A 13,145-nucleotide genomic window follows, 5' to 3' on the forward strand; every position below is an offset into this window, starting at 1 on the left:
CTAATATGAATACTAACACTCTCGACGCCGTTAAGTCCAAATACACCCCCTAGTGGGTTAAGACATCTATAGTACCCGAAAATGGGTGTGGGAAGGGTAACGCAAAAATAATCGAAAACGACTATTAGTGTCAAATTGACAGTTTTAGGACTGGCTGAGATAAATACTGACACTCCCAACGCTGTTTAAGTCTATGTCCATCCCCAAGTAGCAGAGTAGGTGAGGAGGGTTGAAAAATATCCAAAATAATCAAGAATAGTGTCTCATTCATAGATTTTTAGGGTCGAGGAAACGATTAATCCGTTTGAGATAACTTTTGAAACACGGTATTACCTACCTGAACGTGTTTCTTTTTAATTATGTCAATTTGATTATAAGTTCGTATTTTACGGAGTACAGTATTTCAAAGTTTATGCCAAAATATAGTATCTTGTGGATTATTTTCCTAACAATTTCATTGAAATGCTTATCCTAAGGGGCAGGGGTAAAAGTGGATCAGAAAAGGTAGAGGATGTTTGATGTCACAGCGTCCCCCGTGCCTATCTTTGCTCATTGTAAATTCTTAGGAAGTGGAGGGACGCCACACATATTTTCTGGAAATGGGGGAAGACGTGCCACTGCGTTCCGCCTCATTTTTACCCCCTGATAAAGAGAAAGGCGATTTAAATGTCTTCCAGACGCCTATTCTCTCCTTGCGAAGAACAGGCATTTCAGCTTGTGTGTATATATAGTCATTTCCTTTATGTGCTACTATAAAATTTAAAAGTGGGATACTCAAGGTAGTGAAACTCTAAATTTGCAAATAGAATACCATGTCAAAAGAAATTAGAAGAGATTAGAAAAAAAATATTACATTTATCGTCCTCTATGTATGTCCCCTGTTATGGAAAAGAATGTATTACATTATGTTATCGAATTAACTTTGAGAAGCTTCTCTCCCTGTTCAAATAGACAAAACAGAGCAAAATCTCCTCGGACCTTCGCTTCGTACACAATCCTATTTAATTAGACCATACCGAAATTTAAGAGTTGGGCCAAATGAATAGTAACACTTACGATCCCGTTTAATTGGAAGTTTATCTAATAGTGGGGTAAAACACCTCTAGTATTCTTAGGGCGGAATTGAATGACATTAGAGATTCGTAAACTACCGATATTACTGTCGAACTCAATTTTCGAGGACGCTGATATGAATACTGACACTTGTCATTCTATTTAACCAGCTCAGGATTTATGCTGTACCTATGTGGTGTATACATGTGAATTGTTTTAAAACGTTTATTTAACATATATTACTGATATATTTTTTTTATTCTTTAGTCGTACATGCATTGTGGGTCACAGGTGTTTTGAGAAAAAGCTCGTCAAGTTGGTGGGGGTCATGACGTTATCTGTTTGGTCTTCAAGAGTACAACGCAAAAGGCTAGGAAATGCTGTCTAAAAGGTTTTATGGAACCCAAGAACACATAATATGTCGTCAGCATGACCATCAAAAGATATCAGATAGATATTTTGCACACGTATTTCGTACACCACTTAAGATATTTAAAGCGAATTTGAGACCTGTACGTTAACATAGGACAGGTCCAGAGAGACCTAAACTTTTGAAAAAGAAATTTCTTTCAGAAAAATTTTCCATTTTCCTCGAATTCCCTCAGAATTGAAGGGAAAAAATATATATGAAAGTGACTACATTTGTGACTTAATTACTCTTAAACCACACGAACGATCTTGATCAAATTTTCAACATTCGGGTCTGAAATGTTTTTTTTTATCATTTTACTTTGACGCTGCAACATAGGGGGAGTGTGAGATATTCAAAAATGATCGAAAATGACTGATATTAGTAACGAATCCAAAGTTTTCGGGGTCACTGAGATGAACAGTGAAACTTCCGATACGTTTAACTGCAAATTTAGCCCTTTGTGTTCAAACTGAAACATATTCTCCCCGTGCGAAAAACGGTTATCCTACTAGTACTTTATATTTTTTGTAGAAGTAAAGGGCAGCCTGTTACAATCTTAGAATACGTATTCTAAAACTTGTTTTCTTATCCTTTGCATCCATAATAAAGATTTATTCTGTTCAATTTTCATGCTTCTAACTATAGTCCTTTGGCTGCATGTTGATGAGTGAGTTTCTTTGGCCATTTATAATAGTATAGAATATATAGTATAAATTATTTCAAAGAAGGAATGAAGGAACAGTATTTTGAGAGGCACTCTAGGCCAAATTAAGAGACGAGGAAAAGACTACCCTATAATGAGTTTAGCGACTCCGCAATATCAACATGCAGACCCATATTCAGGTATTTTATCTTCCTAGGCCCATAAAAATTTTGTGTACCAGCCTTATTCGTTGGTATTTAGCATATAATAATAATAATAATAATAATAATAATAATAATCATAAGTCTGCTTAAATATTAATTATCAATAGTCAAACTATCATAGAACACCAATTGCAAATAAAGAGTGGGTCAAAAATCACGAAGAAGTTATAACTGAAAAAACTTTTTAATTTATCATTAGTTTCCATTGATATTTCAAGGACTTAAAGACCAAAGATGGGAGACTGTTTATACTTATGTGTAGAATATAATCTCAGGTAGGTGCCTGCCATTATGGGCCTCACAGATACGGTCCCTGTATAGCACATGATTCATGACAGGGGTCAACACTTCTGGTCCGAGTGCTACATTTCTGCACAAATATGTCCTTGAGCTGCTGCATTGTTTGTGTTTTGTTCACATACATTTTCTCTTTCAGATAGCCTCAGAGAAAATAATCAAGCGGGTATACGGGCTTTCTGTCCAAAAGTGTTGACCCCTGTCATGAAACATGTGCTACTCAGGGGCCGTATCTGTGATGCCCATCATTTCGAATACCTACCTGAGATTATATTCCTCATATAAGTGTAAACACTATCCCAGTCTTGGTCTTTACGTTCCTGAAATTTCAATGGAAACTAATGATAAATAAAAAAAAAAGCTATTCACAGTTACTACACCTTCGAGACTTTTGGACCACCCTGTATAATACGACCACATTCACATACATTGAAAGACCAGCAACTGGGTGAGGTGAGCGTACAGAACTAAGGGCATGGGCTACACTGGCATTCAGTAAGGAATACCCTCAGCTTCTTTTAGCACCAGTAGCGCCGTGACACCACAACTAGGTTTCTCTGTGGTACCGACATTGTTTGTTACATTTCTCTCCGGTAGATAGCTTTTTGTCAGTGATACCAAACTGCAATCTCGATTCACTTTAAGATGGCGCTCTGAACCCGGGTTTCTGTAGCCAATGCGTAAATACAAACCTGGCTATAGGCAACCAACTACAGAATGATAAGCTCAAGGTATCAAAAAAATAAAAACGAACTTGGGAGACACACACTGTTTGCATGTACAAGACGCGCGGATGCATAACGTCCCACTAGCTTAGCGAAAAAACCCTGTTCTGCAGATCAAGATTAAGTAAGATATGTACTACAAAGCATGTTCTTAGGTAACACCAAGATAGGTAACAACAAGATGGAGTACATTTGGTAGCTCAGGATAAAATTCAATAAGTTTGCTTTCTGGGACACTGAGCCTTTGGGTTCTTAAGCTATAGAGCAGAAGCCATGAGAAGTAAGATGTATGAGACAATCAGAACATGCTCTGAACCAGCTTCGAGGATTAGCAAGAGCAAAGATCTGTTGAAAGACTCTGGTAACAGACACGTAACAACTGACGTGATGAATCTAGTCTAATTCAGAATAATAATAATAATAATAATAATAATAATAATAATAATAATAATAATAATAATAATAATAATAACGCCTACAAGTTTCTGCCCGTAGAACACATTGAGGGAGTTTCCGTATTGGAGAAATGCTTCGTTTGCGTGCTCCGAGAAGAAATGGTCCCCTTTGCCAGCATTTTGCTCTTGGTGATGGACACTTCCATAGAGTTTGTTATGCTCTGGTTCCTTCGTTCTCTCCTTTAGCTTACCAATATCTTCTGATTACTGAATGAAAGGATACACTTACCTCCATATTTGTTCTGTATCAGATATTACTTTATATATAGAAAGAGATCTACTATGAAGAGCGCACTTGCACACAGAACAAGAATTCCTGCGGCAAGTATTTTGTTTCTGGTATCTTTAAACATAATCATCTTCTCTCTTCGTTCAAGAATCAAAGCTCCGGCCACACCACACAAGAGGAAACCCAAGAACAAATAAGTCACCAACTAGATAAATAAATACACATATATATAATAGTAAACTTGAACTTAGTCTCACTTAGTTACTCATGAGACGAGACGAGATGTGCCTTTTCAAATGCCGAGACAAGATCGTAAATTTCTCAAGTCCCATGGGCAACATTAGTTAATCCAATCCTTAGATCTCAAAACTTATAGTGTTACATGATTTATAGCAGCGTTTCCCAACCGATGTGCCGCGGCACACTGGTGTGCTGCGAGTGGGCCGCTGGTATGCCGCGAGGAAATTGAAAAAAAAATATTAATTCTATAGCAATCAAATTGCGAGACAGGGAAAAATGTATGTTTGTATTTCACATTACTATGAACCTCTACTATGAATCTACAATTTTAAGTTTCATACTGACTTACTTTTCTGTACATTTTTAACGTTGAAAAAAAGTATTTGTTATCATTGTTATGACCATTATTGCTTCTTTATTGTTGCAGACAATTTCGTAACTTGAAATTTTGAAATATCATTCAATACTTTCGACAAAGCAAACGTGCATACAAATTACCTACATTTGTGTTTTAAAAGTAAGAGATTTGTTTGTTCGTTCATTATTTAGTGATCTTCCTTCTTTGTGAAGGGTTGGATACAGTTTTCGAAAAAGGAATTGTATTTTTAGAAACCTGAGTCTTAAATTTCATTGCAATTGTTGACAAGTTTTAAATTAGAATGGAAAATATGCATAATGATTTATCACGGGGGAAAACCAGTAATCGAGCTTTCTTCTCTGTGAGATCAATAATCACAGAGAAAAAATACCACTGTATTTTATATTTAGAAATAATAATAATAATAATAATAATAATAATAATAATAATAATAATAATAATAATACTATCTATATGAGTGTGCCGCAAGAATACAAGTTACACCTGTAGTGTGCCGCAAGTTCAAAAGGGTTGGGAAACTCTGATTTATAGTATTAAAAAATCTATAAATTGATAAAATGATTATACGAATATAATACGTGAAATGAAATCTTTAAGTTTTACATCCCACGATTATACCGGCTAGGCTAAAGGAGATGGTGATGATGAGGGATGAATGAAATGGTGGAATGAAGAAAGTGGAAGGAAATGGGACAACTCCGAGGAAACCCACACACACGGTGTTTGTCCACCACAAAGTTCACGTGGTGGGAGCTGGGATCGAACCCCGGGACCCCAAGCACCAGAGGTGAACGCTCTACCACTTATCCAACGCGGTTTACGAATATAATATAGAGCGGCTATTAACGTTTAAAGATATACAAGACATTGCACAATGTACGTACCTCAATAATAAATATGGTTTAAATTACGTTCTTCGCTTTTCTCTAATGACGTGGAAGCATTCTAAAGATATGCCACATTGACTTGATCCCTAGTCTTCCGTTGCAAGCGCTGCTATCGACTGAAGGAATTCCACTCGCTTTCTCTCGCTTAGCAACAGCTGAGCCCTTATTGGCTCAACGCGTGGGTGTGTGAGGGTGTGAGCTTTAGTTCGCAATTTTGCCATGGCTCAAGACATTTTGGCAGCACAATAATAAACTACTGCATGAAATTAAGAGAAAAATCAATGCATGAATTTGGTACATAAATTATAAAACGAAACGAGACAAGGGAAGCATTCCAATAGTCGAGATGAGGAGATAATTTTACTCATTTGTGAGACAAGACTAGAAAACATTATTTCTCGTCTCATTTGTAACACTATCTGCACTACATAAACTGTAACATTACTTCAGACCCTGTAAAGAATCGCGTAGCAACTGGAGCAAGTTTTAAACTTACACCAAGTCAACGGCAAAGGTTTACTTAGTCCCATGTGAAGGTGGATACAGTAATGTTATCGGTTCCTGGCTCATGTGCTCTAAAAATGACACCGACGCGCAACTACGTTATTCTTCAGGTCGAAATAAACTGAAAATGATATATCATGGTATACCCTCCGCGGCCTCCATTTGCCGCTATGGGGGAATCAAAATTTCACTATCTGGCAATGTCGCAGAGTAACTTGGAATCATTAGTATTAGTATTGGTCTATGACTCCATCAAGCAGTTACATTGATTTTTACGGTAATAGATGGTGCTAATGTCAACGTAGATCGACTTTAACTGGAAAAATCGATATAATTATTTGAAAGATTGATAGTTCTTCTCTGTGGTTCTATACCTGCGACGTTGTCACATAGTGTAATTCGCGTCTCTGAACTAGGACCCGAAAGGTATACAATTATATATATTTTTTGCTTTATTTTGACTTGTAGAATAGTCCTCTTGAGTCCGTGGGCGCCATTTTTAAAATACCCGATATATATATATATATATATATATATATATATATATATATATATATATATATATATATATATATATATATATATATATATATATATATATATATATATTGAATTCTCAAAATAGTCCTAGATATATATTTGATTATTTTATTTTTGCGTAGCTGGGTCCACAGTTGGAGACAAAATTTTAGATCTCGTTCCGCTAACCTAAGAATATAGTGCATTGGGAAATGAAATAACCAGGCCCGTATCCACGGGGGGGGGGGCAGGGGGGGCCGGGCCTCCCCTAAACTTTGGCTGGCCCCCATAAAATTTCACGGTAGGCTTACAAATGAACTACAATATGGTGATGAAGTATAATATGATTGGGTCGGGCCCCCCCTAAATTTTGGGGCTGGCTTCGGGCCTGGAAATAACATTGAATTTTAGTTTGTAACTTCCCACAGTTTTGCCCTTTAAGTACCGTTGCCCACGAGAGGAGACGAGATTGAATTTTCTTTACGAGAAATAGTTTTCAAATAAAAACAAATACGTTTTCGGAGACGGAGAAAGAGCTTTGATATCACCCTTCCGAGACGAGACATTCTCAAATTGCATCTCGTTGGCGACACTACCTTTAGCTAAGAAAGACGAATGATGATTGGAAATGATTGATTGTGAATAACTGTTTTGCTCTCACAATGAAAATCGAACCTATTCAACAATGAGAGTATATGAAACATCGACCTTCACCTTAACGTGGGATCCGAAGCACATAAGCTTTCACCGGGAATTTAACTCAGGTCTCCCACGCCAAAACGCGTACGTTAATTACGGTATATATCTACGAAGAGTACTCGAGATTAAGAATTTATTTATCTTGAAGATTAACAATGTGTATTAGAAATATGGTAATTGTACTTCTTACCGCGCCTTTCGGTAATTGCTGATTCACAATAATGGCGAATATGAAACCACTGGTCATCAAGGTACTTCCACTTAGCGCCACCCATACAACTTGGTAATCACCATAGTAATACAAAGCAGACAATACTATGAGAAGTCCCTGAAAGAGAGAAAAATGTCAGAAATATTTCTAACGCTCTTCAGCTTCAGAGCATTAAGAAAAGTACAATAATTATTTAGGAGGATCGAGAACTTGAATGCGAAAGACATTTAAGGTTATGCTGATTACGCATGAGTTGCCAAACAACACTGTTGGTTTATAATTGGGAACTGTCTGTCTAAGCTGGATAGTAGTTGTGCCTTTAACATAAATATTGAGATATTTTATGACTTAAATAGAACACGTACAATGTTCTTTTGAATCTATGATAACACAAATGAACGTGTTTTACTTTATGAAATGCTATGCCACTACCATCACTGATATTACGTGTGATGGACGTGAGTTCGGATTATCGCTCCGCAGCGGAGTTTCCATTCAGGCAAGCAGGTACAAAGTATAGTCATGCGGAAATTAGTCCATTCCTGCTATGCTTTCCAATGACTGTTTGCGTCCAAGGGTCGTTTTAAACAATCCAAAGGCACAGTAATCTATTGGGAAGACGTCGAGTGACTTAGCAGAGATATCCTTGTACGGGACGATATGCATTTCTTTTGGCCACTTTATATCCGCCAAAAATTGTCGGATGTAAGCAGATATATGTCTTGACTTGTTATTCTGATGCAATCATAGTTTATGAGAACCTGCACCGGCAAGCTGGAATTCTATGTCAATCAGCGGGATTAGGACAGTTGTCTGAAACCGCGTTGATTTTGACACTTTTAACTAGGAGGCGGATAATTAACTTGCCATTATAACTCAATCCTACAGTGATAACGAAACTTTTTAGTATTTCCTGATATCATGGTTCAAGATATTTCTCTCCCCTTGGGTGGTAATATATTACCTGCACTTATTGAAGTCAGTCAGATAAACGTGTGCCTCATCTAAAATGAACATAAACTTTCATCTTTCACCGGCAAAGTAACGTTCATACAGCTGTCAGCTAGAGATGCAATCAAGACTACACGAGCTGTCTTTTATCGTATGCATTTACAAAGAGTATTCTTAATTTTAATTTAGTCTCGAGTCGATAAACGTAGTATCTGTCTCATCTCATTCTACAGTAGTCTAAAAGATCAGTTTGGAACGAAACGGCGAAAGTGAAAAGTATTCTGGAAGAAGTCTTGTAGAACTGGTGTGTAAGGAGCCGTAACATCGTCATTGACCTAAATATTCATCAACAAATAGTGATAGACCATTTGAAGATAAATCGCTACAAATAAAAAAATAATAATAATAAAAAAATAAAATAAAATACTCGACGGTTTGGATCTCACATGATCTGACTCACGAAGAATTACTCGGTCGAATTTCTACTGAAACCTAATAAACTCGAGTCATTTATAAAGCGGATGCTCACGAATGATGTAAAGTGAATAGTCTACTATAACAATGTGCAAGAAGATTGTAGCCTAAATGAGCGGAAGCTCCAAGTTCTGTGACAAAGCCCACACTGACTCAAGTTAGGTTATGCTGTGAGTTTAGTGAAACTGGAATAACGTCGTGCAACAGGAGATGCTACTACCAGTTAGATTCGGATCTCTACCGTGGATAACTACCACTTGTGCAACTAGCAATTCAAAAGAAACTGTCAGAATTGATGAGTAGAAAGCGTGTCGTATAGTACGTTGATCAAGACAGACGACATACATATTTAACAACTCTACAGAATTTGCAAAAGCTTGGCAGTGAGGTTTTAATACATTGACCATATAGCACAGTCTTGGCACTGTCAGACTATAATTTGTTTTCGTCCCCGCAGATTTCTATGAATGGTGTTAAGTTAGTTTGAAGCGAAACTACTGTCACATTTCTTTTTACCAGAAACAATGGAGGCTATATAGGAGTATAGTGTTGCCGATTAACGGCAAATGAATATCAAATAAAATGGTGCATGTGTAGTTTCGGCAGTAAATGTCTTCTCAATATTGACCTCCTCTCAATACCTTTTAGACAGTGTGATATTATCCAATCCTAACGTACGTATACTCGACATTACTCTTGATGTTGTACGACGCACTATCCCATTTTTGTTACTATGTTAGAGTGATTAATTAATTGTATTCCAATGCCTCTCTACAACATCATTTTTATATAAATGGGAACTATAAATGTACAATACGAAACAGAACTCCAGTTTTAATTCGAGTTAAACACTTTCATTCCGCAGAAATCGGCATTATGCACGGAATTATAATAGAAACAACGTAAATATTTCTTCATTCATTCATCTCTACAAACGTTATGATTTTGTCACTTCAAAATGCATACCAAAATCTGAATGAAGTGTTTTTTTAAGATTCTATGTTACGAGTTTCAAAGTTGATTAATAAAAATTTATTGTCCTTTTCATCACGGATTCTATATGAGACGTGAACTCACAACTCAACGTGGTGTCCAAGGCACATAAGTTCCTGCCGCGAATCGAATCGAACAAAAGTTTCTCGCGTTCAAGAGGATAATAATAATAATATAATAATAAAGACATTCAATACCCTGTTTCCACTCTAGAAGTCGTATAATATTGTTTTACTTCGTATCTTGTTTTCATTTTACAAGTGGCATAACATTGTTTTCTAATCCAATTTGAAAAGAAAAGAATTGATGAAGGTAATTCAGAGATATGTTCTCAGTCTCCGTGTTAGAAGCACATAATAAGAAACAAAACAAAAAATCACCCCTACAGGATTTGAACACGTTAAACTATTCACTCAGCTTGCTGGACCATTTCGTTTATCTCAGATCTGTTTTGTGTAATTTGATTTTCTGTTAGATAATAGGTTTTATTTACAGTCAGACACGACTGAGTTTGCTGCGAGTAATTGGAAATTACAATTCGTGCAATCTATAAGTATATTTTTCGCAAAGCTCACATTTCCCTTCACGTCATAATAATGCCGTAAAACAACTTGAATCTATATAATGATAAGGTTGGAATGATAGTAATTATACATCATTAATATGATTACAATAGCAATATCCTAATAATAATCTTTGATTAAGCAAACTATGTACCTCAACTAATTGTCGTCTCCTCATACGACCTCAGTGGCTTGTCGAGATATGCATGAAAGGATTTTACTTAGCTGAAAATTTATGTGCAACCTCATGAAGCTGATTAACGCAGAATGTGGTTACCATAGTGAATTTCCACTCAGGAGATTGGGATTCGAATCCCCAAAGGACTGTCAATTTTAATCCATACTCAGTGTGATGATTTCCTTTGTAGAAGAAAAGAGATGTTCGAATGACGCATGTATGCAGACAAAGATTTAGACTTATTTCCTTCAATGTGCCAGATTTTAGATTTTGAATTTAACTGTTTTTTTTAACTCGTATATAATTAGTGTTTTGTTTTTTTTCTTCTAATAAGTAGTATGTAGTGAAATAATACGAGTTATAATATCTTTGGTGTGTGGCATTAATTGAATAACACACACCAGGCAACAGAGATCAATCTTAAAGTAGAGAACTTTGCAGCTTTTCAGGAACATCACACGACACTATAGCAAAAAGACGTTGTGTGTGATCGTCCCTCAACCATTCTAGATTGCCAGTGTTGCAAACCAAGTGTAAACATAACAATGTTGGGAATGACATGTGTCTTACATAGTTCTCATCGTTCGGAACCTGTTTTGCAATTTCTCATTTTTACACTTGGATGGCAATACTGACAAACTGGGGTCCTTGTAAGAAGAATACGTCCACAGTGTATTTTCTCTAGTGACGAATGATGTTTGTGCCACGGTTCATAAATACATCCAGTGGTACAGAATCCATTTGCCACACTGTATTTACAATCCGTTGGTAACGCTGACCAAATGGGTACGTCTGGATGCAAAGTGATATTATCAAACTCTTGCCCGAGTCACGTTCTAGCAATGAGCCGAAAAGGAACATGATGGGCTTAGAAGCTTATACGTGATGCATCGCAAGATTCATTTTTGCGTCTGTCGAATATGCCATACATAGGGTCACAAACACCAACAAACTGGCCCCTTATAAGGTCAGGCTGCGGGTTTGCCCGTGATTTGAAAACGATTTCGTACTTCTCATGGCAAGAGCTTCCAAATGATATATAAGTTTTCCCCAGATACTCGGTCCCGGTATGGAATCATCGCTATTTAGTGGAGTTATAGTTGTCAGAAGTTCGAATACTTTTATCGCTGGCTCTACAACAGTATGGTGTGCGTATAGTAAGCACAATAATAAGAAATGGAATCATGATATGCCAAGCTTTAGCCATCTCAATATGACTATATGTTCATAAAATAAGACATAATAAACATTGGCAGCATAGATCCGTAAGAATCGATGAAAAACGCAGTACCACGGCTTATGAGAGAGATTGCCATGCCAAAATAGCCAATTCCTACGTTCTTTTATTGACGAGCATAGACTCTGAAGAATCGATACAAAAGGCGATACTGTGGCATAGGAGAGAGGCTGTGATGCCTAGACAAGTTAACTCCTACATTCCTTTATTGAGTGCTGTTATCGGTACGATAGACTACATTAGGAAGACAACACACTGCCACTGGGCAAATCCTGACAAATTTTGAAATTTCGAAAAATGTATGCGGACCAGAATCTTTGCTCTCAACTCGTGAGTACGTCCTCAGAAATACTGATAAATGTTAACCCTAACAAGAAATAAGATATTATACCAGTGCCGGACTGGCCACGTTGACTACTTGGAGATAGCCAAGGGCCCGAGGCCTGAGGGGCCTCGCAGGGATCATGAGGCACAGGACCTGATGCCTTGGTCGAATTTTCGCGGTTGCAAATGCTTTCTTGAGTCTTCCTACCAAAAGGGTTGCGAAAGCCTAAGTTCGTCTTTCCGAAAGAAGTCGTTTCGGTCCCTCTTCGCTCATTTCAGTACGGCCTCGTGAACCAGTAAAACTTCGTACTTAGAAAAAAGACCCCTTCTAGCCCGTAACGGCTCCGATTACGTTGGATTGTCTTAGTATTATTGTAACTTTTCTGCGATTTGTTTTGTACTACATATTTATTCAATACAGAAAATACGATTTTGTCACTTATCACGCTTTGTAACTGACGTGTTAAGTTTATATTTTATGTATATATATATGGAGAGAGAGAAAGAGAGATGGTTTCAAGGACCTGCGTCAAAAGCCCTCAACCTGGCCAATCCGACACTGTATTATACTCGTAATAAGATGCATAATATACACTTACCAATTCGATGAATCTGCAGATAGTTACTGCACTAACAGCCATTGGACCTCTGAAAATTAAAAAAAACTGTAATCTTAGTGACGATAGAAATAAAAATATTTATTTTTTTTAAAAATGTAATACTATCTGTTAGATGAGTCTTTCTGGTCTGCCAAATAGCCAACGGTATAGTAGAAATATTTGGAATAGATGGAATATATCACATCTAAAATGTATTGAACCATTGGTGGTCAAAATTGGGAAGACATTTACCGTAATTTGAAAAGAATGTTATGGAACTTCTTACCCACCATTTTGTTCGATGATCTGTCATATTTTCGATAACACCATAATACCGTTGCAATGATTT

The 13,145-nt window shown here is 36.9% G+C and overlaps 1 protein-coding gene across 3 annotated transcripts in view; it reads right to left on the bottom strand.

Moving 5' to 3' along the window:
• The window catches only part of LOC145675456 (uncharacterized), a 33,557-nt gene extending 20,706 nt beyond the window's left edge, over window positions 1-12,851 (bottom strand). For 2 of the 3 annotated variants that reach the window (XR_014129121.1, XM_081745882.1), the window contains exons 1-2: window positions 12,797-12,851; window positions 7,457-7,594 (exon numbers count right to left, since the gene is read on the bottom strand). Coding sequence is in view for 1 of the 3 variants with exons in the window: in XM_081745882.1 (XP_081602008.1) it covers window positions 7,457-7,594; window positions 12,797-12,838 (180 nt within the window). In the remaining 2 variants the exon portion in view is untranslated. Of the gene's footprint in view, window positions 1-4,038; window positions 4,237-7,456; window positions 7,595-12,796 lie in introns of those variants that run through there. The other variant, XM_081745881.1, reaches the window with a different exon arrangement.
• Between the last annotated feature and the right edge of the window lie 294 nt (window positions 12,852-13,145).

The sequence above is a fragment of the Thermobia domestica genome, chromosome 18 (genome assembly GCF_964235325.1).
Source record: "Thermobia domestica chromosome 18, izTheDome1.hap1.1, whole genome shotgun sequence".
NCBI lineage: Eukaryota > Metazoa > Arthropoda > Insecta > Zygentoma > Lepismatidae > Thermobia > Thermobia domestica.